The sequence below is a fragment of the Sus scrofa genome, chromosome 7 (genome assembly GCF_054392235.1).
Source record: "Sus scrofa isolate SSC_HxYL_T2T_F1_AM1 chromosome 7, Sscrofa_HxYL_maternal_Yorkshire_Landrace_v2.0, whole genome shotgun sequence".
Classification (NCBI taxonomy): domain Eukaryota; kingdom Metazoa; phylum Chordata; class Mammalia; order Artiodactyla; family Suidae; genus Sus; species Sus scrofa.
Window position 1 is genome coordinate 62,464,131 of NC_139389.1, and position 27,056 is coordinate 62,491,186.

The 27,056-nt window shown below is 56.8% G+C and overlaps 1 protein-coding gene and 1 long non-coding RNA gene across 4 annotated transcripts; one reads left to right on the top strand and one right to left on the bottom strand.

Moving 5' to 3' along the window:
* On the bottom strand, nucleotides 1-12,747 carry KLF15 (KLF transcription factor 15). Of its 3 annotated transcripts, none has more exons than XM_021098139.2 (3): nucleotides 12,317-12,508; nucleotides 7,592-8,687; nucleotides 1-1,153 (listed from the first exon to the last, which is right to left on the bottom strand). In XM_021098139.2, the coding sequence occupies exons 1-3, from the start codon at nucleotides 12,408-12,410 to the stop codon at nucleotides 991-993; spliced, it is 1,353 nt and encodes a 450-aa protein (XP_020953798.1). In that variant the 5' UTR covers nucleotides 12,411-12,508; the 3' UTR covers nucleotides 1-990.
* Nucleotides 12,748-13,006: 259 nt separating this feature from the next.
* Nucleotides 13,007-14,233, top strand: LOC146401621 (uncharacterized). Its single transcript, XR_014809217.1, has 3 exons — nucleotides 13,007-13,144; nucleotides 13,310-13,362; nucleotides 14,096-14,233. It is a non-coding gene; the product is annotated as an uncharacterized LOC146401621 (long non-coding RNA).
* Nucleotides 14,234-27,056: the final 12,823 nt, after the last annotated feature.

The window sequence follows — 27,056 nt, forward strand, 5'->3', positions numbered from 1 at the left end:
TTTTGAGTTCTTTTTCCTTTTATTGGCAAAGTAAATATATTTTTATGAAGGACCAAAGAAAATATACATAATTGTAACGTATGTACACCAGCTTTATAGATTTAAATTTCAAATTTACACAATGTTGATACGTTATTAAAAGATTTTATGTAGATGTACCTATGTACATTTTATTTACATACATTCATAGGATGTGAAATAAACCTCTCAAAACAAGCTAGTTCATTTGATATTAATTTCTAGACAAAATAAGGAATGCATTTCTAAATCAGGATTGGAGGCTCTATCTAGCTCTTCTACACGCAATGCAGCTGCTCCCTTTCCTCCTGAAGGCCACCCTGTAGGCTGCTGTCTGGATCTCTCTGGAAACAGGATGGGGGCGCTGAGCCAGGCTGGGTGCAGATGCTCTGGGGCTAACCTGCACCTGTCCATCTGCCCTGTGTTTAACTCACACACATGCACTGCCACCCGCAGAGAGGGGCCTTTCACCCCAATCCCGCACCCACCCGGAGGCCAGGTCCTGCACCCCTGCCCGCCCTGCCCGTAAACCCTCTGGTGTTCAGGCCGAGCCAGGCATTTTGGACAAAGCCATGCTCACACCACAGTGCAGCCCTGGACTTTTGTCCTACTTCCTTCTTCCCAGCACGGCTCCCTCTGGGAACTGACATTTCAAAACTGCACATTTCTTCTTTCCCAGCAATAAAGTGCTGGCCTCAGCCCAGGCGGGGAGCCCAGTGGGAGCAGGGCCAGGCCAGTGCCCCTGTGGTGAGGCCAGGCCTCGGGAAGGCACGAAGGCACGAAGGCCGCCTCCAGCCCAGGCGGCCGGGCGCTCTGGGACACCTTGGGGAGGCTCAGGTGGGGGGCTTGGGGTCCGCACCTCCCAGGTGCCCTGAGCTCCAGAAGGTGGCTGGTAACACTGTCCTGTCCTCCGAAGGAGGCTGATAAATTATTGCTACAAAGCACCAGCGGGCTGGAGGGCAGGCAGGCAGTTCAGGGGCGCGCAGCGCGGCTGCTGCGTGGGAAGCGGTGCACCTTGACGTGCTTGGAGAGGTGGTCGCTGCGCGCGAACTTCTTCTCGCACACGGGGCACTGGTAGGGCTTCACGCCCGAGTGCGAGCGCCGGTGCCGGGACAGCTCATCCGAGCGCGAGAACCTGTGGGACATGGGTGGTCAGGGCATCCTCGGGTGCCCACGGTTTACCAGTGGCTAGAGCACGTGGCATCCACTGGGAAAGGCCTGTCCCGAGCCCCTGCTGTACCCCTGCTGCCCTCCAGGGTGGCCAGGTAGCTGGCGGGGGTCCCAACACCCTGGCTGGAGGCGGCTGCAGGCACCCCGGCCCCAGCTGCATGGGTGTCCTCAGCCTGACCACAGCTGCACCTCAATCTGCCCTTGGATCAGAGCTCGAAGCTGCTGTGAGCTTCTGTGAGGGTCCCCACCCAGCAACCCCCACGGGAGGGGAAACAGGAGGCCCCTACCCAGCCCTGCAGGCAGTGCCCCAATTAAAGTTCAGACTCGTTCCCCCAGGACTCCTGGACCCTGTGCCCCTAAAAGCAGCCACCTCTCTCCCTTGGCCACAGCCTGCCTGGGAGGCCAGGGGCCGGGAAGGAGAAGCTGCCATAGGACCCTCACTGACCGCAGGGCTCAGGTGATGCCACTGACCCTGGGGACTCGAGGCTCTCCCCACCCACCCTGGTCCTGGCAGTGAGACACCCCGCCCCCCACCACCACCACACACACTCTCCTCCTCTGGGCTCTGCCTACACTGACCTGTCCTTGGCCCCTCTCGTCACAGGACATGTGCCATTATCTGAAATGCTCTTCCTTCCCACCCCTCAGCTCAAATGTCACTTCCTCAGGAAAGCCCTCCAGGACTGCATCTCGTCTTTACCCCCCACAGCACTAAGTGCTTCTATTTCTTGGCTTTTGCCACTGTTGTTGCAACTTTAGTTTTCAATTTTTTTTTTTTAAACAGCCACACCCACGGCTAGGGGTTGAATTGGAGCTACAGCTGCAGGCCTACACCACAGCCACAGCAACACCAGATCCGAGCCGTGTCTTCAACCTACACCACAGCTCATGGCAATGCTGGATCCTTAACCCATTGAGCGAGGCCAGGGATCAAACCCACATTCTCATGGATATGAGTCAGGTTCTTAACCCGCTGAACCACAACAGGAGCTCTGTTTTCAACTTTTTGATGAGTGTCAGTCTGTGCCACCAGATCCAAGGGAAGACACGCACCCCATTGCAACCCAGTGCCTGGTGGGCAGAGGGTGCCCAGTAAGCACATTTATGCTAAAGAGCAGCACTCAGCGGAGGATGGAGCACCGTCAGAGGCAGCGCTCTCAAGTCCCAGCACGCACACACGCTATGCACACACATATACATGCTACACGGTACGCCACACACTCACGCATGTACACACAGATGGATTCACGAACACGGCAGGCACAGGGGCGCCAGGCCCAGCAGCCTGGTTCCTGGACCGGCTGCCACACATGCCAGCAAGGTTAGGCCGGGGCAGCCATCCCAGCCCAACCAAGGAGAGGGGGCTGGCCGCCTACATCTGGCCGGACCCTCTGGGCAGAAGCCTTGTTCCCACAGCCTGCTGAGGACCAGGAACCAGGGTGGAACAAGCCCAGGAAGGCTCAGGTGGGTGCTGGAGGGCCTCGCACCAGGTGGGGAGCATGGCCCGGAGGCAGGGAGGACAAGCACCCTGGCCTCCCTTAGCCCGTTGGTCAGAGCGAAGGTCTCACACAGCTCTGCTGTGCGCTGCCCACCCGGGTGACTGCAGGGGGCCTGGCCTCCTCCGGAGCCTGGCTGGGTGGTGTCAGTCCCCAGAGGCCCGTGCAGGGAGGACGTGGCCCCAAGGCGCCCGGGCCTGTGACCCTGGCAGGAGTCAGGCCCATCAGCGTAGAGGTGTAGCAATGCCGCCGGCAGGCACTACACACGGGCCACCTACACCTTCTGTTTAGGGAGCCAGGCCCAGCCCGCTGGACTGACAGCACCACACAAGGTCTCAGAGAGGACAGGGGGCTTGCTGGGGCGAGCCCTGTGCGGTTCTGAACAAATTCACGAGCCATCCTGGACTTCGGCTTCCTCACTTGTCCTCTGAAGACCCTGGGACCTGTCTCAGAGGCCAGAGTGGATGCCTGGGGTGGAGGTGGGGGACGCAGGCAGCTGAGGGACAGCCAGGCTTGAGAATAGCTGTTCCTACCCTCAAGCCCCCTCCCCTCCTGCACCACATGGTCCTATGACCTGAGCCCTCAGAAGACCCCGCCACACACCTCATCACGTTCTCCCAAACTGCAGCCCCTGGAGGGGCCTCGGGGCCCCAGGGGCAAGGGCCCAGTGGCTAAGATTCAGCCTCTGTGGGCAGAGAGCTCTGCCACACACTGCCTGGGTGAGTCACCAAGCCCCCTGAGGCTGCTCCCCTGGACTCAGGGAGGCAGCAGCTCTCTCACAGGGGGTGGGCAGAGGCAGCCTGCAGCCTCAGGGCTGCAAAGACTGGAGCGTGGAGTATACCTGGCATGTGGCAATCGCTTGCCAACTGTGAGCCTGGGGTCTGCTGACTCACAACCATGATCTGCATTGCTGGAGTGCAGGACAGAGAAGCATGAGGTCCAGGGGACCTTCCAGAGTAGTCTGTGATGTCAGCACCACCCCGGTGCACACAGCCACCGGGTGTGAAGCCAGAAAGCCATCCTTGTGAACTGTGGGGTCTACTGCAGTGGGAACAGGCCCCTAGGGTTGGGCAGTGCACGACCTGTGCAACACCCCTGGGGGCTCTGTGACTGCAAGGAGGGGTCACAAGGTGTCTCCTCAAGCAAGACAGCAGGCCGACAGTGGGACGGCTGGATCTGGATCCTAGCCCTGGCTCCTCCTGCCTCTGGAGCCTCGAGCCTGCAAGTCTCCAATCCGGGCCTCTTGCGCCCACTGTGGATGACAGAGTGCCTGCCCCACAGGGCTGCTGGAGTCACTGCTACGCCTATTAGCTCTCTCTGGACAGAGCAGGATGTTCTGCTTCAGGGAACACAGGAGGCTGGTGTCCAGAGTGAAGCAAGGAAACTTCTAGGAAGGTGGTAACAGCTTCTCCTAGAAGGTCAAATCCAAATAGTGATGGTCTGGCCCCAGCCCTGGACCCACATCACTACTGGGAACAGGGAATACTGCGCTCAGGACCAGGCGCAGAAGGAGGTAGTGGTTGGTTACGTGGGCCAGTGGGGGCTTGTGAGGGGCGCCGGTACAAAGGTGTGCAGGGCAGGAAGCAGGACCGAGGGCCCAGACCAGCATCTTCCCCGGAGGAGGAAGAGCAAACACCTCGTCAGGGCCAGCAGGAGGAAGAGGGGACAGGGACTAGCTCCCCACTCCGGGGGTAGGGGCAGGCAAAGAGCAGACCTGTGCAAATGGAGGCCCATCCCCCGTGGAAGGGGCTGCAGAGAGGTCCTGAGCCTGGGGGCGGGATGGGCAGCCCAGTTGAGCTCCTAGCTCTGCCACTTACCCGCTGAGTGACAGTGGAGGGCTGACTGAACTGCTCTGGCTGCACCCCCTGCTGCCATGGGACCCATGGGCACCTGCTCAGGGGCTTCCTGCTGCGCATGTCACCTTCATGGCAGACATCAGAGCCACTGCTGCCTGCCTGCTGCTCCTTGGCTCTTTCCTCCCAGCCCGTAAGCCTGGTGCCTTGCACGGGGCAGCCTCGTGGAAGGGACAGACACCTGCCACTACGACACCAGGGGTACAGGGGGAGAGGAGGGTTAGGGCTGGATTGCAGGTGAGAGAGGTGTGCCAGCCACACCACGGTGGGTCACACTCTGTCCCTGACTCAATCTTTCTGGGCCTCGGTGACGAGATGGTGCTAACACTCCAGGTGGCTGTTGGGAGGTGGGGGGCTCAATGAGCATGTGATGGAAGAACAAAGCCAGAACCACTCTAGGACCAATGACAGCCACCACCAGAGAAAAGCGGAGACACAGCGCACAGAGAGGGCGCAGTGGGAGCCTGCACCACGCAGGCGAGGCTGGCAAGCAGACCCTGTGGGCCGGTGGGCTAGGATGAGGAGTCTGGATAGGAATTCAAATGTACCAGAGTATGCTTAAAGGCCAGAAGAGGTAATGAGTTCCCCATGGGAGGAAGTATGCAAGCAAGTGTGGGGATTTGTAGAGGAGATTCCAGCTCTGAGAACCTTAGAACTGTGCCTAGCACACAGGAAGTGCTTGGGGAACTGGTGAATATCAAAGTTACCCCCTGTCCTGTCCCCACAGAGCTGCCCCCAAACCTGTCCGACCTCCCACCCAGCTGGAGAAGGGCTCCCTCCACCTCTGTCACCACAGACACAGTTAAGGGACACTCAACATTGTTGTGTGCATCCCCAGGGGCTCAAGATGCCTGAAGACCAACCAGGAACTCCCACATCCTGAGAAACAGCCTTCTCAGGAGCCCTCAGCTTCCAGCCAGGCAGCGCCTCTGCCACGTGCGACCCCCAAACAGCCAGACCCAGACCTGGGAGAAGCCCTAGGAGTAGCTGATGGCAGGAATGACTCCCAGTGGCTCCGTGGAGACCTCCCGGTGCCAGGAACCCACCATGCCTCCCCTTGTCAAGGGGTCCTGGCCAAGACAGGGGCAGAGCTGAATCCCAACATAAATCCACTCTTGCTTACACACCTCCTCCCACGGAGAACTCCCTCCCCCTGGGGCCACCGGGCTGGGGGCTAAGAGCTGCCTCCCTTTAAAGCACCCTGGGTGAGGGTCCCTCTGCTCTCTGGGGCAGCCCAGAGCACAGGTCGTCTCCTCCTGGGGGGTGTGAGCTGAGTGGGGGGCCTTGACCAACCACACCCTTCCTCCCTGCCGCCCCACTGGCCTCACTCCGCCTGGGGAGGGGCACTCCTCAAGGGTCACCAGTGGCTGGGGATGTGCCCGGGAAAGTAAGGCTGCCCACTGTCTCCACAATCCAGGCGGAAGCCGGGCCAAACCCCTTCCAGGCCCTTCTCGCCCTCTGCTTTCATCTGAGAGTGACCACACAAGCCCAGGTGGAGGGCACCACTGTGCCCCCCCTGCATGCACGGCCCGACGGGCAGAGGAAGGGAGAAAGCCCTCCACTTCACAGGTGAGGACCCACTGGCCAGGGGACCACTGACAGCAACGGTGAGGGGGCGCAGCTCAGGCCTGGGGCTCCAACCACCGCCACCAGCTGCCCTCCCAAGGTGTCAGGAGGCCCCTTCTGCAGGTGAAGCCCTACTACCCTGACTGACCACTGAACACTGCACTGCTGCCACCTTACAGCACACCTGGCCCCGGACCTGCTCTGCTGCCTGAGGATGAGGCTCTGGGAGGAGGGCAGCGGCAGCACCATGGGGCTGGGGGTGCCTTTGCAAAAAAGCCCTTTCTCTGGCCAGTTCAGCGCTCCAGGGCAAGGGTCTGCCAGCACCAAGGCCAGCTCTGAGGCCAGCTCCTCTGCCCCAGGGCCAAGTCCCAGTGCTCTCAGGTGACATTTAGTCAGGAAAACAAAAGCAGCAAACTGCTTCCTTTGTGCTGCATGCACACGCCCACAGGGTACAAACACTCAATGTGCACGTGTAAATCACATTGGTTACACAGCACAGAGACACACGTGAAGAAAGCAAGATGCAGACGTGGGCGCACACACCACTCCGCGCCCCTCCCAAAGTCCAGTTCTGCACATAGATGGATGTACTGCACTGCTCCCCCACACCCACAGAAGCCACACCGGCTGTGACTGAGGCTCTGTGCCCCTCCCAGGTAAGCCAAGCCAAGGGTCTGCAGGCGGGTGTCCTAGGCAGGGTAGAGCTGGCGGGAAGACCCTGAGCATGCTGCCTGAGTTTCTGGAAAAGGAGGGTGATCCACGGGTCCCATCCAGCAATGCTGCCCACGGGCTGGGTAACCCTGGGCAGACCCCGCCTTGGAGAGCTGGCGTCCCCCGGTGCCGCAGAGAGCACCTGGGAGGCACCCCAAGCTTGGTTCTCTGTCGTCGCTGGTCCCTGTGGCTTCCCGGCTCCAGGTCCACATGGCCCCCCTACCACGTACCCAAGGACGGCTGCGAGAACAGCTGGACCTTCTGGGTGGGGAAGCAGCCTTTTCAGGATGTGGCTTCTCTAATCTGGGTTCAAATCTCACCTACAGAGCCGGGTGCCCTTGGGCGAGTTCCTTAGCTGGTCTGAGCCTTGCTTGCTCAGCTGTGAATGGGGAGTAGAGGGGGTACTTACCCTTGGGGGCGCCACGAGGTGCCGAGGAGCACCACGCACATGGGCTGGCATGCGGCTGCCCTCCGCTATCCTGAGCTCCCTTTGTCACCATCACGAGAGCCCTTCTGCATGGCCTAGCCCCTCTTCCCACCTGGCCGCTGCCAGCCTTACCTGGTCACTGTGAAACTGGAGACCAGTGATGGGGGGGGGTGCGGGGACAAGGAAACCTCTGGGCAGTGTGCCAGCTCTGGCCCTGCCCCCACCCAGCCCTCGCTCCGCTTCCTAAGCAGCTGCATCCAAGGGCCGAGAACGTGGCCTTGGCTGCACACCCAGGGGAGCAGAGACGCGTGGGCCTCACTCACCGCCTGGCCTGTGGCCGCGATACTGACCTCCAGCCGCAGCCCGGCCAGGTGCAGGCGAACGGCTTCTCGCCCGTGTGCCGGCGCAGGTGGGCCTTGAGGTGGCTGCTTTTGGTGTACATCTTGCTGCAGCCGGGGAAAGTACACTTGTGCATTTTGATGAGTTCTGCCGCCGGGTTCTTGGGGAACTTCTGGCCCATGAGGAGGCTGGTGGAGCCAGGCCCCAGGGGTCCGGACCCAATGGGCTTGGCGGCGATGGGCACAGGGGCAATGCGCACGAACTTGGAGGGCAGGTTCAAGCTGGAGGAGGGCACCACCTGGGGCACGAGCGTGAAGGTCTGCCCCTGGATGTTGACCAGGAGCTGGGCCACCTTAACGCTCTCTGGGGCCTGCCCAGGCGAGGCGGGCTCTGCACCACATTCCCGCTTCACCTGCATGGGCTGGATCTGCAGCAGCACGGGGATGGGGCCGTCTGGCGTGGGACCCCCACCGGTGCCCTGGCTGCTGCCTGCACTGGCGCCCGACAATGCGGCACCGCGCTCTCTCCCACCGGACCCAGGATGGAGGTGGCTCCTGTGTAGCCCGGTGGAGAGCTGGCCGCAGGTCTCCAAGTCCTTGCCGTGGCTTTCTGGGGCCTCCTTCACCCCTGGCTCCATGTTTTCCTCCAAAAACTCTTCGATTTCCTCCAGGGTGGGCTGGAAGGGCCTTGGGACATCATCAGGGTCGCCCGCAGGAAACTCGGGGAAGCAGAAATGCTCCCCCTTCACAGGAGCTGGTGTTTTTCGCCAGGTCCCCCAGGCCACGGGGCCACCGTTAGCCCCGATGCTGCCACAGCCACCGCCACTGCCCAGCGTGGCCTGGGACAGCAGGAAGTCCAAGATGCTGTCCTGCCCCTCAGCACCTGAGCCACCGCTGTAGCAGGAGCAAAGGGCTTGCGAGTCAGGGCTGGCACAGGAGCAGAGGCTGGAGGCGTCGCTGTCGTCCTCTGAGAGGGGCGAGGGCAGCATGTGGTATGACCGCCCGCTGGCCAGCCTGTCACCCAGATAACCAACCGGGCATTTCGGCGACGAGAAGCTCTCGTCCACTGGAAGCAAGTGGTCCACCATGCTGGCCGTGCTGGTGGCAGCTGCGGAGAGGAACAAGGAACCTGGTCAGGAGGGTGGCATGTGCACCTGCCACCTTGTGGGCTTGCGGCCCCTGTGCTGCCTGCCTCAGCCTCCCATTACCAATCGCCTGGATCCTGCCTCCATCCCGCCCTACGGGACAACTCTGCCTGCAAGAGTGTTCTCTGAAATTGCACCACCTGTTTGCAAAAGTGCTCTCCAAGCCCATTGCACAACATGGCCCTTGTGGTTTCACACAGATTTTCCAGAACAATTCTGGGAAGGAACACGCATGTATCTATGAATGACCGGGTGTGCATGCGTGTGAGGGATAGAGTGAGTGTGTGCAGAGGCCCCCTGCACCCTGAACAGTCAAGATGGTAATACTGTCCAGCTAATCAAGTCACTGCAATCTGAGGACAACTGACCTTGTCAGTGGAGACTCACGGGAGGGGGTAGGAGAATGGCCATTTGCCCTCTGACCCCTGGGCTGTTGCGGCTTGGGGAGGGTTGCCAGATTGAGCAAAAAAAAAAAAAAAAAAAAAAAAAAAAAAAAGGATGCCTAGCTAAATCTGTAACTCAGATTTTTAAAAAAATGAACAACTTTTAATATAAGTATGTCCCAAACACTGGGTGGGGTGTGCTTATATTAAAAAAAAAAAAATTTCATCGGAGATTCAAATTAAGCTGGGCAGTTAGTTTTTTAATCGGGCAAAACATTCAAGGCCCATACCTGCTTGCCATCATGGGCTGTTTCTCATGGGCTGAAAGGGGGCATCCCACCCACCCTCCAGTCTCAGATGCCGCCTCTGCAAACCAGGGAAGGCTGGGATGGGCCTTCACAAATGCTCTCACCCAGGTCAGTCACCTTACCAAGGCTTTAGCAGTGGGCAGAAAGGCCCTGTGCCACAGCAGTGACTCCTCTGAGTCACAACTGCCCGGGAGAATGGGAGCAAAGACCCTCAGCTTGCACCCTGTGGAGCACTCACCACCTCAGGACAGCCCAGCTAACTCCCGTCTCCCCCTAGACCAGGGGCTCCACGAAGGCCAGCTGGGTGTCTGGTCTCGGCTGTGTCCCTAGCTCCTGGTGAGGCACTGGTGCCCAGGAGGGGCTCAGAGAACGTCAGCAGAGAGGAGAGAGGAGGCTGCGCCCTGTGAAGGCCATGCTAGGTCTCGTGTCCAAAGAGAGTCAACAGTGTCTGGCTGTGAGAGGGCCACCTCTATGGACCTTTGTCCCCATCCAGTGACCACGGTGGGGTGTTTACCGAGGTTGGGGAAGGGGAATGTCCTGCATCTGAAGCCAGAGATTCTCTGCCGCCTGGCATCATCTCTGCACCCACCCCCTTGCCCTGTCTCGAGCACTAGCCCTGGGTCTGGCACCCAGCACCTGACCAATGTCGACAGCCCCAGCCAGGGGCAGAGTCTCCCAGGCCCAGGCCATCATCAGCTGTGACCTTGGCCAAGTCCTTGCTCTCCCAAACCTTGGTTTCCCCATCTGTTCCATGCTCTGATGACCCTAACCAGGAAGCTTCACAGATCTCCAGTAAACTACGGCAAAGTGGACACCCTTGGCAAGTGTGCACCCAGGGCAGTTTTGCAGAACATCTGGCTTTTTGGTGTTAAATATTTAGCTAAGACTTTAAAACTCAGGTTTTAAAAAACACACAATTCACCAAATTGGGTGCTGAGAAGGAATGAAAATGCCAGATAATGTGAAGGACAGAGCTCACACTCAGCTGGAGAACTCCTCTCTCCAGTCACCCACGCTTTGAGCTCCTGCCTCTGCAATTTACCAGCTGTGTGATCTTGAGGAGGTAGCACACCCTCTCTGTGCCATGTCTTGCTGTGCTGGGTTGGGAGGCTGCCAAGTGTGGCTAGTTCCTGGGTTTTCATAAGACTAATGAGCGCATCGGTTTGCATGCAGCACCAGGCTTTAGGGTGAGCCTCAGTGGGTGAGTCCATGGCCTTTCTGCCCCTCTGCTTGGATGCTTAGGAATCCAGGAACCCCAGCCTTCCCGAAACCAGGAACCAGATGGTAAGGGGCAGCCCGGGTCATGTTTCTGCCCTTAAAAGTCTCTCCTGAAATGTGATCACCAACTGAATATTCCATGAAATTAAGGAATTACATTTAATATTTTAAAATGTGATGATGTATTGTGGTTGGTACATTCTTTTCAAAGGAGGCCTTACCTTTTAGAGATGTAAACTGAGATAGTCACAGAGTGAATGACATAAAACAACAGCGGGGGAAATATGTAAGGACAGTGGAGCAGGATGGGAGGAAGCAGCACCCCATCTCCTCCCAGCAGCCCAGCGCCTGCCCATCTGCCCCAGACCTCAGCTCCAACTGCCCCACTGGCACTTGCTGTGCACCAAGCTCACCAGCCTCAGGCCACCATCCTGGCTGTTCCTGCTCCATAGGCTCCTCTTCCCGAGCACTGCAGGGGTGCCTTACTTAGATCTCAGCTCAGCTCAGGAGTCACTCCCTGCGGGGCCTGACCACCCAGTTAAAACGCCTCACATCAGAGTCTTCCTAACAGCTGCCACTGCGGGAAACTATCTTATGTATTTGTGTGCTTCATTTTCTGTCTACCTCCCCTCCAGAATAGAAGCCATTTCGACACTTATCCCAGAGTCCGAATCAGGACCCGGCACAACTTGCTGACTGAGCGAAAGGGAAGGGAGCAGGGGTGGGACCAGGAACAGAGGGCCAGGATCAGGCGGGCAGGGTCCTAATGCAGAGCTCAGCAGCCTGGGTGGACCCAGAGCACTGAGAGGCAGCGGGGGCTGTAGGGCGCCCGGCATAGCAGCACGTGGCACAGCAGGCTGCGTGCAGGGGGAGGGACGCCCTGTTCCGGGCACCGGTCCCCGGCCACGGCTGGACTCCGCCCCTACCCGGCCCGGCCAGGCCTGCTGTTTATCCTCCCGGGGACACAGCGGCTGCAGGAACAACATGTAATTGATAACAAGCCGAGCGCCGGCCAAGGGCCTTCCATTGGGTCAGCGTGCAAATCACGGGGGCAGCCGGCCGGGGCCGCTCTTCAAAATAAGAGTCTTTGCTCCCCCGCCGCCCCGCCGGTCCTAAAGTCATGAGCCTAGCGTCCTCGCACCTGTGGGGCGGCCGGTCTCCCCACGAGCCACCTGGCCCTTAGGGAGAAAGTGATCCGAGGGGCCCAGGCACTTGGGGATTTTGTCACGCCCGCGGACTGGGGGAGAAAACAACCTCTCCTTGGGGGGGAGGGGGGAGGGTCCACAGGGAACGGATCTTCTCCGCGGGCGGGGTGGACTCCCTGCTTTGCTAACGACGCAGGGGGTGCTACTTCGTGCCGTGTGACTGCGTGTGCGGGGCGTGGTGAGAGTCGGAGGAGGCGTCCGAGACACACTCGCGCGTGGGGCCGCGTGGTGCCCCCGCATGTGTGGGAACGTGCGCGAGAAGGGGAGGCGCGGGGAGCCTGGAGCGCCGCCCCGGGAGCACCGAGCCCTCGGCCCGCGCCCCCTCCCCCGGGCCGGCTGAGGTGACCGACAGTAACCCCTCCACCCCTCCCCGCCGCGCACCCGCCCGCCCGCAGGCCCCGCCGCGCCTGCCATATGGGAGGCCCGCTCTCGTCGCGCATACGGACACGCGCGGCAGGCGCCGAGGCAGCGGACTGACCCGTGCAGGGAAAGTGCGGCTGGGCACGTGGGGTCGCTCTGCCACCAGCTGTCCGCTCCTGGCCCAGCGCGGCGCTACCTTGCTCCTCCGACATTTCCTGGGACGCTCACGCGGATCCCAGGACAGCTGTGCGGGCGCCAGGCCTCGCGCCTAGAGGTTCGCCCGCGCCCCTCGCCCCCCCCGCGCCCCCCCCACCCCCCGCCCCCCGGCAGCTCCCTGCGCGCCAGGCCGGCTCTCGGCGTATCCGGCCGCACCGTGCCGCTCCCACCTGAACTCGGCGCACGGCCGGCCGGCGGCCAGGCCCGGCGGTCCTGGGCCCCGCGGGCTGCTTTGGGGGCGGCGGCAGCGCGTCCTGCACCCGCTCGAGCTCGCCCGGGCCCGCGTTGCTGCGGCGGAGCCCCGCCGCCGCCGCTTGCTCCGCGCTCACTCTCCGGGCTCACGTGACGCGGCGGGCGCCGCGAAGGCTCGCAGGAGGCTCGGCCGTGGGCGCGCGCCCCATTGGTCCGAGACACGCGTCACGCGCCGCGCTCCGCCCATGGCCCCGCCCACGGCCCGCGGCCACCGGGACTCAGAGCCGCGCCCCCGGCCCCGCCCCCTCCTGGCTCACACCCTTTGCAGTGAACTCGCAGCGGTTGAGGTGTCTACTCCTTAAGTTCTAACCCAGGTGAGAACGTGGCACTGGCCTGGGCCTCGGAGAAGGGCCCACGAGGGGTTGGAGCGGCGGGGCAACCGCGGCCTCCCCAGCTCCCACCTACATCCCGCAGCGGGCCAACGGGTAAAGCGAGGATTTATCAGGGACGCTGCTGGAGAAACGAGGGCGCGCATTAGGTGAGCAGCCAGTCCCCTTGCCGGGCGTTCGCTGGGGTTGGCAGCAGTCTCCCCGGGAGACAGGAAGCGCAAGGCGCAGAGTGACCTGTCCAGGAGACAAGTGAACTGAGGGTGCCGCGCGCGCTGCGCGTCCTTTACCCACACCTATGGATTCTTGGCCAACAGTTTACAGATGAAGAGACAGACTCTTGAGGCTGCGGTGCTCCCAGATACAGCTGGTAAGGAGAGAGGGTGAGCAGGCATCTTCCAGACAACCAGAATGGTGGGCCGAGAGCTCATTCTATGGAGCTCACATCCTTTCCCTTCCTGGACGGGGAGGTGGAGAGCGTTTCTGTTCCTCCCCAGGACATTGCTAGGGAAGGGATTCATGGTCAGGACCTGTCCAGGCTCTCTGGAATGCCATGGGTCTGGGCCCTTAAGTCGGTGCCCGCGCTGGGCTCTGCCTCCGGCAGCCCCTCCCTGTACAGCCAGCAGTGCCAGGGAGGCAGCTCCTGCTGCCACCAGGAGCCTGAGGGGAGGAGACTGGTGATGAGGATGGTGATGACCCTGTCGGAAGCTTTCTTGTAATTCTCCTAAAAGTACACCCCCCAGGAGTTCCCGTTGTGGCTCAGTGGTTAACGAACCCGACTAGGAACCATGAGGTTGCGGGTTCGATCCCTGGCCTTGCTCAGTGGGTTAAGGATCCAGCGTTGCCGTGAGCTGTGGTGTAGGCTGAAGACACGGCTCGGATCTGGCATTGCTGTGGCTGTGGTGTAGGCCTGCAGCTATAGCTCTGATTCAACCCCTCGCCTGGGAACCTCCATATGCCACAGGTACAGTCCCCACCCCCCGAAAAAAACCAAAAATTCTGCCCAGCCTAATTCTGCTCAGCATTTCTGTTTCATTTTTCATTTTAATGAATCCTAGGAAATATGCCTCTTTTTCCTGTCTCTTCCCATCCTGTCCCTCCAGGTCTCTGTGCCCTTTCTCGCCTTCTCTGTGCCCCACAGACTCCTCTACACAGAGCGTGACAGCTTTTTCATCCTGGGGGAGGCAGTGCCGACAGACTGGAGGCTGTGAGGAGCCTGAAGTCCCGTGGTCCCCTGTAGTCACTGGTAACTGGCTGTGTCCTACCAAATGGCAGGCAGCCTGACCCCTCTCCTGGTCTTTGCCCAGCATGCCTCTGCCTGCCACTACCCTCATCCTGGCCCAAGCCCAATGGGCCCCCCTTTCGTGGCACTTCCCAGAGGCTCATTTTTATCTTCACCCCACTGGGAGGCATCGTTACAGATGAGGCAGCTGCTCGGAGAGGGGGTGTCACTCAGGACCACATACAGGTTGGATGCTACAGTTGTGGAGGGACCCCTCCCACCCATAACCTGTCCTGGTGATGCCCCAGGCCTGGGAGAGAGGCCTTGGGCACATGGCTGGGCCCTCTCAGGGCCCAGATGCTACAACCTCCTGGCCCTGCTGGAGTATCTCTGGCCATCAGCAGTTCTGCCTTTCCTGCTCCACCTGTGGGGCCCTAATATTTCCCACTTAACCCGAATCAGTGAGCCACAGAGCATCTGCCCCACTTCTGCCGCTTCCCCAGGCATCTCCCCTTGAGTGTCTCCCAGGCACCGAAGATTAAAGCCATTAACCCTACCCCAGCTAGGAGTCACCTGGGCCTATGTAACAAATGCCACAGGCCGGCTTTATTTTCTTATGGCCCTGGAGGCCTGAGATGAGGGGTCAGCAGGATTGGTTCTTCCTGAGGATGGCATCATCTCCCTTTGTCCTCCTAGGGGCGTCCTCCTGTGTGTCTCTGTCCTAATCGCTTCTTATGAGGTCACCAGTCATACTGCTTCAGGCCACCCTAATGACCTTATTTTACCTTGACCATCTCTGTAAAGGCAGCTTCTCCAAATACAGTCTCATTCTGAGGTCCTGGGGTTAGGATTTCAAAATAGGAATTTGGGGGACACAACAACACGATACCCCCTGGGTGCCCCAGCTTGGTCAATAGCACCCCGGCACCTGCTTCACCCAGAGCCACAGCCAGCACATCCCACCGAGTTTGGTGGGGAATCATCCACTAGTGGCTGTCCCACTGCCACTGTCCCCACTCTACCTCCCACAGCAGGTGCAGGTAGCCTGCCAGAGGGGTCTTCTGGCTGAGACCCCACCATGGCTCCTAGCGCCACAGGAGAAGCCATGCCGTAACTTGCCCATGCATTCAAAGCCACCCTGGGTGATACTACCCTGCCAAGTGCTCACTTGTCCTACCCCAAGGGGGATATTTTCTCTGAGACAGCCCCACCTCTGTTGGAGCAAGGATGCTGAACCATTCCCTGTCTCTGAAATGGGGAAAAGAGCCACAGAGCCTCAGCTGGGAGGTGTCCCTCCTGCTCAGTGCCTCTTCGGGGGCTGCCTGGGGACATCGGCTCCCAGAGCCTCCAGCAGTCATACCTCCTGCTCCTGTGCAGCTTCACTCAGAGGCTGAGGACCAGCCTACTGGTGCTGGAGCCACTTCTGCCTGTCCAGGGCTCCTCAAGGCCAGTCTGGCCATGTTGGCACTGAGCTGCACTGAGGTCTGAGGCTCTTTCTCCCCACCCTCCCTCCCCTTCTTGTCCCAGGCATCAGCCCTGCCGGCCTCTGTGCCTGTCCCTTCCCCCTCCCCCTCTGCCACAAGCTTGTTGCATGTCTAACCCAATTTTGGTGTCTGCATCTCCGAAGATGAGCACTGGCATAGGCAGCTGCTTCATGAGTGGATTAAGGGTAAATGAATCAATTAGGACAGAACTTAAAAAAGCGCCTGGAACAGAGTAGAGATCTCTGACCCACGTGGCTCTTGCCTACAGCCCATTCTCAGGGACTTCGCCTCCTGTCCATAGAAGAACTCAGTGTCCTTTGTCGACCAGGGCTTCTTAGGTGTCCTGGGTGTGCTGTGCTCTCACGACCACAGGGCCTTTGCACCCGCTGCTGCCTTTGTTGTGGACCCTCTGACCCTCCTTGCCCATCAGCTCCTACTCATTCTCTGTCACATCTCAAGTGCCACCTCCTCTGGGAAGCCTTCCTGACCTTTCTGTGCTCTCCCAGCACTGTGTGCCTCTCATTCATTTCTTGAGGTTTATCCACATGGGGGGGGGGTGCATTTATTTCATGCTTGTCCCTCTGTGGCCGAGCCCTCTTCCCAGGATTCCCAGTTTTCAGCAGAGCGGAGTGGCCCCAAAGAAAGCTTTCATTTCCCAGCCCCACAGCAGCTGACCAGTAGGTCATGTGCAGAAGTGGGGAGTGGCTCTGAGTTCCCAGCAGAGGGACACTTCCTTTCACATCCCTCCTCTGTGTGGGTCGGGGCGCAGGAGGCAGACCAGGGCATTGCTGTCAGGATGGGGACTGACGAGTGGAAGGAACACAGACCCCGAGAGCCCACAAAGTGGAGCTGCCTCCCCCATGAGGGCTTCCAGGAGAGAAAACAGTCTTGCTTGTCTAAGCCCGTGTTACTTTGAGTCTCTGTTGCAGAGACAATTCTCCCTCTGCAGACGTCAGGCTCTGTGAAGGCAGGTACACCTGAGTCATGGTCCACGGTCCCTTGGGCACCTGGACAGGCCTGGAGGCATGGATGGCCAGGCTCTTAGGGGCTGGGTCATCTCTTAGTCATCTCAGTACCTCACAGCACCCAGCTTGTGGGGGCAGGGGGTCCAGCAGAACCATCTGTGATGGACTTGTTCCCTGTATCCCTGTTGTCCAATAAGGACATTTGGCGGGGCCACCATGTTGGACTGTGCACAGTGGAGCTGGGAGAAGAGGATGGGGTGCAGCCAACAGACCCCTGAGGGCAGGTGGATAGCTGCCCCCACCTGCAGGAGCCAAGCACTGTGGGCTTTGAGGCCCCCTGAGGGTCACGTTGAGGAATCCTGTTCTGGTGGCAGCAGCTCCAGCCATGGTGGCCAGACTGTCATCCAACTCCTGCTTCCTAGAGAAGGCATGGGTCCCTGGGACTGGCAGGTCAGGGGAAGGATCTGGAGAGGCCCCAACAAGATGGGAGGGGAGCCTTCAGGGGAGAGGTTGGGGCAGCAAACACTCCCCGAGTGGAAAGGGCTGAAGCACAGCTTGGGCAGTGACGCCTGGCATCCACCTGTCCCATGTTATCTGTCACTGGGTCCTTACTGTCCTTCCCTGAGCCTCTGGAAGAGCCCACTGCACCCTGGTGGGGGAGCAAGTAGCAGAGGTCATGGCTGTGCAGGTCCAAGCAATGACCACAGACTAAGCCAGGCGTGCCAGGCACTGTGAGGGTTCAGACACAGTGCCCATGCCAGCTTGGAGACTCGGAGGGGTGTCTGTCCTGTCCACTCATCCAAGCCGCTGTCAGGCCTGATGCCGGGGCCCCTTCCCCCCTTCTCTGGGCACTGCCCTCTCCCACCCAAGGGCTCACTGTGCGTGGGAAGGGAGAAGGGATGGCAGGGGGCTTGCGTCTCTGCTGGTGGGGCTGGAAGCCCGGAGACCTGGTCATGCACCACCCTCTGTGGGTTGCTGTTTTCACCTTGGCATCAAGAGTTTGGCCTAGGAGTTCCTGTTGTGGCTCAGTGGTTAATGAATCCGACTAGGAACCATGAGGTTGTGGTTCGATCCCTGGCCTTGCTCATTGGGTTAAGGATCCGGCAGTGCTGTGAGCTGTGGTGTAGGTCGCAGACGCGGCTTGGATCTGGCATTGCTGTGGCTGTGGCGCAGGCCGGCGGCTACAGCTCCAATTCAACCCCGAGCCTGGGAACCTCCATATGCCACAGGAGCGGCCCTAGAAAAGGCAAAAAAGACCAAGAAAAGAAAAAAAAAAAAGAAAAGAAAGAGTTTGGCCCAAATAGGCTCTGTGGGGTCGTGTGGGGGGAGGACTTGACCCCACAGGTCTTCTAAGGCCGCCTTGGGGAAGGACTGTGAAATCAGGCTGGGGTGTGAGGGTGGGGGTCAGGTGACAAGGACACATGGAGACCAACCAGGTGAGGGAGGGACTCTCCAAGAACAGGGGCTCTTGAAAATGGAAAACTTACTCATGTTCATGAAAACCCAGCCAAGGCTGACTGCAGGGCGGACACACCCGGGAACCAAGCGGAAGGACAGATGGGAACCGTGAAAGTCCACAGCCCAGCTCAGTGTCCACTGGGAAGGAAGTGGGTCACGTTCGGAAACAGAGACAGATGGAAACAGCGGCCTGAGCCAGCCGGGCCCTCCTCCATTGGGTGGTGTCGGCAGGTGACAGGTTAATGAGTCACTCCCGTCTGGCTAAAGTCCTCAGGGTCAGCTTGTGTTTTCCAGACCAACCAAAGCCTGACCTCCCATCCCCTAGCTGGGGGTGCTGGGCTGTCACCTGCTCTGAGCACACCACGAGGAACTCGGAGTGGGGCTGGGAACGACAGGGGATGTCACACGCACTCAGGGTCATCACAAGTCCTGGGCTGCCGTGAAGACACGAGGGCAGACTGGACTCCAGCCTGACGCTCGCACTGGCCAGAGTTGAGGGACTTCCTCCTGACTTCAAAGCAGTGGGGGTAACACCGGCTCAAGTGAAAAGAAGACGCGAACGGAGTGTGGGAATGGCCAGTCCACACCTGGGGCAGTTTCTAACCTCCCCCCCCCTTTTTTTTGTCTTTTTAGGGCCGCACCCACAGCGTGGTATGTGGAGATTCCCAGGCTAGGGGTCTAATTGGAGCTATAGCTGCTGGCCTACACCCACAGCCACAGCAATGCCAGATCTGAGCTGCGTCTGCAACCTACACCACAGCTCACAGCAACACCGGATCCTTAACCCACTGAGCGAGGCCAGGGATTGAACCCACAACCTCGTGGTTCCTCGTTGGATTCGTTTCTGCTGCACCACAATGGGAACTCCTCTAATCTCACCCTTGATCAAAGAAACACACATTAAGATGCCCTTTCATTCAATTGACAAGGATATTTTAAAGTTATGACACGGTGGGGAAATCGGTCCGTTCCAGGAAGCAGCCTTGTGTTACATCAGTCCCCTTTTAGAACCTGATCACAAAGAAATGATCAGATTTGCAGTCAGATTTATGGACAGATGTGTTCTTCCCAACATTACTTACAGTTGAGAAAAATTGGAAACCAACTAAGTCCAACACAAGGAAAACTGATAGTGAATTATGTGCCATCCTTGCAGGGGAATATCTCTTCTCCTTTTCAATCAGGTTTTTATAAGACTATTTGATCAAAGGCAAAGTGGAAAAAGCAGGATGCAAAACTCTAAAAGGGATTACTCTATACACAATTACCTAAAGAAAAAACATATGGATAGAAAAATTAGAAGTAGATTTGAAAGTATTTACAGTGATGATATTTAAAAATATTTACCTTGGAGGGATGGAATTACAATTCCTCTCTTTTTTTACCATGATGTTTTTTACTTTTCCAGATTTTCTGCAGTGAATATGTATTACCTTCATAACCAAAAAATATATGGCTTTATTGTATGTCTGTTTGTGCAACTTAGTATGTTATTTCTGAAATAGTTTTTTAATCAGTATAAAAATTAATGTTCCTACTGCTCCAAATATCAGAAAATACAGACGAGTATAAAAAAAGAAAAAAGCACCCTTCATCATCACATCTAACTCACCATGAGACCTGGGGCAAAAGGGCCAGAAAGGAAACGTGTTCCTGCTCCCTGACAGTTTCCACAGGTACCTGGCAATGCACATCAGCCAGGGGATGAGGCAGAAAGTAAGGGGAGCAGGAGGCATAGTGAAGTTGGAATGTCGACAGGCCTCCTAGGACTGGGGCCCTGGGATGAGGCCCAGCCCAGAGTGAGTCACTGCAGAGCGCTTGTGGCCCAGAGCCAGCATGTGCAAAGGCCCTGGGGTGAGACAGACTGAGAGAAGGCCGGTGTGTCCAGAGCATGGTCAGCCGGGCAAACCCAGGCACTGCAATGGTGATCAGGAGACCAGGGCAGGGCTTGCCTCCAGCACGGGCAGTGGGAAGTTGTGGGAGCTGTTGGCTGCCCCATCCCTGTCCTAGGCCCACCATGGTCCAGCACCACTGGATTCTCTGACATCTGCTTCCCCAGGGCCCTGAGGAGCCGGCCCTCCCAGGGCAGGTGCTAAGGAAGGGACATCTGCTTCCTGGGGTGTGAGACGCCTGCCAGGGTGCCCGGCGGCTGGCCTGCACTCGGTGGAGCTGGAGGAGTCTGTTGTCAATGTATTAGTCTGTAATTCACACATGGCGAGGGAGCCAAATGGTGCTGAGGGAGTAGGTGAGGAGCCAGTGTGCCTACCCGCCACTGTGCCCAGCACTCCACCCAGAGTGTGAGCAGAGGAGCTTGTACATTTTTTAAAACACAAAACGGACTAACGCATACTCACTAGCTCACGTTCTCTCCAGGGCTATCCTGCTTGGGCGGGGGTGGGGGAGGCGGTGGGGGGACATTCCCTGGCCCCTCAGGTAGTTCCCCATGGGGTCTCATCATCACAGCCAGCCCCTAGGAAAGGGAGTGCCCTCCGCTGCCACACCTGCAGCAGGTACCCCATGGGAGCAGAAGGCTGGGCAGGTGGGGGCGTGGTAGGTCAAGATGGACTATCTGCAAGGACTCCTTGACGTCCTTGATGGGAGAGCCAATGGCAGGGCTGGTTAACAGACTCCAGCCCCTGATCCTGGAAGTGCCAGGCACACCCCTAGCCCTGCCCCAGCTCAGTGCCTCCTGCAGGAGTCAAGGTGGGGGTGGGGAGGGGTTTGAATCACCACCTTCCCCTGCAGGGGGCGCTCCCCACCCTGCTTGGGGTGACAGCCAGGCCAGCGGGCCCAGGTCAGACGCACATCTTCCTGCATCTCTTCTCCAGCCCACCCCAGGCAGCCTCAGGCCATCCTCCTTCCTCAGGACCAAGACCTCTTCAACCACCTGGAAACGAGCCTTTATCTGTCCTGTCCTGGCTGGGACTTTTTTTCCATGCCTCTGGCCACTTCTTGCAAAAGCAAATGTTTCTCATAAACATTGGGCACGTTGCCCTGTTAGAAGGCCAGGGAGACCCAGGGACCTGGACAGAGAGGGCCCCAGAAGTCAGCAGTGGTTTGTGGCCTAGGGTGAGGCGTGCCCAGGGGCCCCTCTGGCGCAGTGACTCTGTAATAAGTGGCCTGCATCAGACCCAGCTCCTGGGCAGGAGGGCAGCAAACAGTTTCAAAGCTCACCCCTAGAAAGGCTGATTTGGGGCCCAGGAATGGGTGCTTTCTGGAGACTCCCAGCTGGTTCTGAAAGCCACAGTTGAGTCAGCACTGCTCAGAGTCACTGCGGTGTGCCAGGTGCCCTCTGGGCATTTGGGCCAGAGCAGCAAACACACAGGCAAAGCTTTCTGCCCTCAGGAGGCTGCCTTCTGTCCAGGAAAGATGGATCAGCCCGTGGAAGAAACTCTCGGGCCAGGGCAGGTCACAGGGAGATAGATGGTAGAACAGTAGAGGCGGAGGGGCCAGGGCAAGCCTCTGTGCCAGCTGGAGGCCTGGACTGCAATCTGGAACCAGCAGTGGCAGCAGGCCCCCTTGAGGAGGTGAGAGCAGCCTCAAAGGAAGAGGAAGCAGGTAGTGCCAAGGTCCTGGGGCAGGCAGCCTGGAGGAACTAAGAAGTCCGGGCGGTCTGTGTGGCTGCAGCCGCAGAGGAGGAGTCTTGGGAGGGCAGGGGGTGCTGAGAGGGGCCCAGACGAGGTGCAGACTCTGAGTCCGAGGCCAAGCAGCCCTGCATGTGAGAGCTCAGGCTGGGCCAGGCTCCTTGCAAGGGCACAGCCAGTATGAACTCATCTGATGCTCCTACAGCCTGGCTGAGCCCATTCCCTTGTGGTCCTTGTGTGGAGGAGACTGAGGCACAGAGAGGTGCACTGACTCTCTCCAGGCTGCACAGCTCGAAGGCAGCTGAACCCTGAGCTGAACCAAGGTTGTCTGAAGCCAGAGCTAGGTGACAAGCCACACTTTGCAGGCAGAAAAATCCCAGCCCCTGCCCCACAAGATGTTTGTAAAGAAAGGAGCCCTCATCAGAGTCTTGCCGGCCGTGTGGCCTTCATAGGCTTGGACCTTCCCGGGCCTCAGTGTCCCCGTCTGAAACAGAGAGGGAAAGGCCAGCTCCTTGAGGGACATCTTGTCTGAGAGGCTGGATCTCCTCTGGCAGCTGCAGATCCGAGCAGTTCCCACTGTTGGCAGAGAGGAGCCCGTTCACTGACTGTGACACGATTTTGCCTTATTCTTCCCTGAGAAGATTTCTGGCACTCCGAGGCTGTTTTTTGAGGGTAGATTTGAAGGTTTAATCTTTAAAAGAATTTCTGATTCCCAGGAAGCTTTCAGGGCTTGGGTGTTTTATTTTGCAGTACATAAAAAGCCCTGGTGTACATAGCTGCTCAGTTTTCACATTCATTTGACTTGGGGCATCGGGGGGGTCTTCCAGTCCACACAGCTCCATTCTTCCCGATTTCTCTTGGGCTTAGCTCACTCTCAGCAGACACTCGGGCTCAGCACCCTGCCTGGCTCCCCATCCCGCTCCCCTTAGGGTAGTCTTCCTCCTGCAGGGGGTGGCTGCCTAACCCAGGCCACCTCGGGCTTCTGTCCTGGAGACACCTTCCCCTCGCTGAGTACTGCCCCCAAGGACCACTCCCCACCCTGCTGCCCACTGGGCCATGGGGCACTGTCTCTCTCCAAGGGAAGGTTAGATCTTTAAGGGGAGGAATTTTTGCTTCTTGTCCCTTGCTGCATGCCCAGCATGCCTGGTGGGTGGTGGATATTAGATAAGTCTTTTCTGAATGATGGAAGGCATCTCACCCTGCTCAGGCTGGGGCCCATGCCTGGGAAGTATTCTTTATTTAAATTGATTGAATAGATTATGATCTCCTTAGGGGGACTGAATGGCTGGCCGGCTCACCATCATCATATTCCCAATAGTAGCTGGTAGCTGGCACAAAGAGAGCCATTCCAGTCACTCAGACTACATAATACGCTACAACTTAGTGGCTCAAAACAGTCATAGACCTTCGATTTGAGTAGGACCGTGGGGACACTATACTCTCCACTTGGCTTCGGCCAAACTTCATTTGAAGTTTGGGAGCTGATATTACCTGGAAGATTGGTTACAGACATCTAGGGTTGATGCTAATTCTTGGCTGATGACTTAGTCGAGGTTACCAACCAGGACATCCATATGTGGTCAGGGCTTCCTCACAACATGGAAGCTGGTTTCCAGGGCTGAGAGTCCCAGGAGAGAGGGCCAGTAGGAAGCCCTGTCACCTTTCATGCCCTAGCCTAGAAAGTCAGCCAGCCTGCCCTCTGCCACCTTCTGTGTGTCAGGGCAGTTCCAAAGCCCCACTGATGTTCCAGGATGTGGCCTAGTAAAGAGTAACTAGGCACTGGAGGAGCATTCAGGACTGGACATCTTGTTCTATTTTTTGGAAAATATTATCTGTCACAGAAGATGCAAAATGCCTTTGACATCCCAGGAGAAAAATTACTCCTACAGAGAATTCTTTTTTTTTTTCTTTTTAGGGCCACACCTTTGGCATATGGAGGTTCCCAGGCTAGGGGTCTAATTGGAGCTACAGCTGCCGTCCAACAGCACAGCCACAGCAATGCCAGATCAGAGCCATGTCTGCAACCTACACCACAGCTCATGGCAATGCCAGATCCTTAACCCACTGAGAAAGGCCAGGAATCGCACCCACAACCTCATGGTTCCTAGTAAGATTCATTTCTGCTGCACCAGGATGGGAACTCCACTCCTACATGGAATTCTGTACCCAGCTAAACTATCCACCAATGGTCTGGAAATGCAAGTTCTCTAAGTTTACCTCCTGTGACTCTCTCATAAAGCCACTAGAAGAATATTCCAACAAAACCAAAAAGTAGATCAAGGGAGCAGAAAACACTTTCTTGGATGGAAGAGGGAAGGGAAGGGAAGTCCTAATGTGACAACTATCCAGGAGGCTGAGAAATCATCCAGTGAAGACAAGAGCAGGAGACAGGTGGTCCCAGCAGGACTTTGAGCAGGAAGCACACACCTAAGGCACCTAAGGCACAGAGGGACTCTTGTGTGCCTGTCCATTAGGAAATGATGGTTAGAGCAGCTGAATGATTAGTGATTGCGACATGTAGAATGAAACAGATGATAAGATAAAGAGATCAATTGAATAAAATACAGCCTTGGCTACAGGCATACATATAGATAGGTGGCTGAGATCAAAACGCAGATGGAGGAGAGGACAGACTGCAGTGGTTATGAACCAAATGAGGGGAAAGTAAAAATGAGCCTCTAATTCACACTTAAAATGAGTCATTTCCAGGTGGGTTAAAGACAATAGTGTGGAAGGCACTTGAGTAAAGTTTTTAGAAAATGATGATATTTGTCACATATCTATCTGACCAGGGATGGGTGTCTGCAGTACATAAAGAACCTCTGAAAATCCAGGAAAAAGCAGCAACTCCACAGGAAAATGAGCAAAGACTTTCAGGGACACTTCGCAGCACAGGGAAGCTGAGTGCCAAGAGGCGCAGGGAAAGGGGTTCCACCCCCTAGTCCACAAGGACACACAAACTAAGACCACAGCGAAGTGGGACTCCCCTTGGACTGGCAAAAATGAAAAAGCCTGCAGTGCCCATCGTGGCTCAATGGAAATGAATCCGACTAGTATCCATGAGGATGTGTGTTTGATCCCTGGCCTTGCTCAGTGGGATAAGGATCCAGGGTTGCTGTGAGCTGTGGTGTAGGTCGCAGATGTGGCTTGGTGTGGCTGTGGCTGTGGTGTAGCCTGGCAGCAGTAGCTCCAATTAGATCCCTATCTTGGGAACTTCCATAGGCCGTGGGTGCAGCTCTAAAAAGCAAAAACAAAAAAGAAAAAGCCTAACAATTCAGAGTCTTGGCAAGGCCGTAGATCAAAGGAACTTAAAATCCCTGCTGGTGGAGTGGAAACTGGTACAATCATTGTGGAAAACAGTCCAGTATTTGTCAGTAAAGCAGAACAAACGCACATCCTCTGACCAAGCAAGCACCTACACTGGGGCAAGACCAACTCTGAATCGTGTACCAGGGGACATGTACAAAACTGGTTTTAGGAGCATTGTTTATAAAAGAAAAAAACTGACGATTCAGCTCAGGGCCCTTCATTAAAAATAACCCTAAAACCCATTAAAGAAAAACAAAGACCAGTCAAAAAAAAAAAAAAAAAAAAAAGAAAAAATTGCACACCATCTAAATGTCATCAGCAGTCAGAGAGATCAATAAGCTGTGCTGAATTTGTATGATGAAATGCTATGTGTGGCAATGGAAATGGGTGAGCCCCAGGCACAAGTGTCTATGTGGACAAATCTGATGTCAAGCAGAAGAGATCGGCCTGAGCATAAGGGCAGATGTGTCCATTTCCACGGGGTTCACCCACCACATGCCTGGCAAAGCTCAATGCACTCTCTCAGAATGCAGACGTGGCTGGCAAACTCAAAGCCAGTGAACTCACAGCCCAAAAGTCAGAAAGTTAGGGTTACCCAAGGCTTTCTAAGGAACTGACAACAGTCTGGTGCGTCACCTGGGTATTTGTTCTTTTTATAAAATTGTTATTCTTTGACATGTCCATATATTGTATACAGTTTTCCATATAGTTTATATATTTCATAATTTAAAAAGTGGAAAAAATGAAGAAGGTGGAAAATGGAGTGTTTAATTTCAGACAGACAGAAAAAGAACAGAAAAAAAAAAGTGCCAGGCCAGGGCGAAATGGAACAGAACTTACATCATTAGAATAACACAAAGACTGGCCCCCAAACCCCGAATCAGCCATAGTGGAAACTGCCCAGTGGAACCAGGGCTGTGCCCAGGGGTGAGAAATTTCCCAGAGTAGGGAGCTGACTGATGCAAATCCCAAACCGATGGAACAAAGCTTAAATGTTATTTAGAACTATGGCGAAATATTCCAGAAGGAGCAGACAGAAGAATTTGAGAAGAAGGCAAGGAAGTGCTGATTTTTATTATACGATGTCAATAAATATTTGTTGAATAAATACTTAATAAATAGTAGTTGGGGAGGTTGCCGATAGGTCCTTGAGAAGTACATATTAGAGTGATATTTGGGATTTTTCTGGCCATCGGATTGGCAAAAATGAGAAAGACTGTTAATACTCGGTGTTGGTAAGTGTTGAAGAAGCCAACACTTCCATGGGTGGAAATGAAATCGGCTCAGCCCAAACCAAACCAAACCACAACACAAACCGAAGAGATTTGGGTTTGCACTGAGCCCGCCACCCTTACACATATCTGTGCGGGGACAGCGCTTCACACAACAGAGAGGAAACCTGGAGAGGAAGTGGACCAGCGGGTCAACACAAACGTGAGTGACCACCACGTGCCAGGCACTCTGGCAGTCCTGCTGCGGGCTGGGCCAGGCAGGGACAGGAGGCAGGCCCTGATCAGGCTGCCTGGACAGCTGGGTCTAAAAAGAAAGCCCTGTGAAAGTGGGACACATGGCCGCTGCAAAGCTGAGGGTTCTGGAGAGGCTGGGGAGGGGGACACCGTGACTGGGGAAGGGGCCATCCACGTTTGACCCTGTCGTTGGTGTCACTGGGATTTTTACAACTGAAACCTATGTGTGCATCTCTTGTCTGTTTTTTCAGTGTTTTAAGGTGTCTGTGCGTCCAGGGGTGGATTTGGAGTTGGTTCCTATGGGGTTGGGTTAGGTTTTATTGCTGTTGGCTTAAGAGGTCTTTTGACTAGAGTTGGGGGGTTTAGGATTAGAAATGAGGTTTTCACTAAAAGGCCCAGCAGAGCTGGGGCAAAAATATGTCTGGTTAGTGTTTGGGGAGGACGGGGTTAAAATTGAGAATTGCACCAGGATTGAGAATAAAAGTGGTTTCCGGGAGCCCAAGCTAGGAGGTGGGGGTGGGGCTGGAGGTGGACTAGGTGCAGGTTTCCCAACCAGGTGTAAATCTGGCAGGCTGG

Coding starts and splice junctions, on each gene's coding strand:
- KLF15 (XM_021098139.2), bottom strand. CDS start 12,410: ATGTCGGAGGAGCAAGGTAGCGCCGCGCTGGGCCAGGAGCGGACAGCT. Junction 8,688..12,316: donor GCCGCACTTTCCCTGCACGG/GTCAGTCCGCTG, acceptor TCCTCTCCGCAG/CTGCCACCAGCACGGCCAGC. Junction 1,154..7,591: donor TGGCCGGGCTGCGGCTGGAG/GTCAGTATCGCG, acceptor CATGTCCCACAG/GTTCTCGCGCTCGGATGAGC.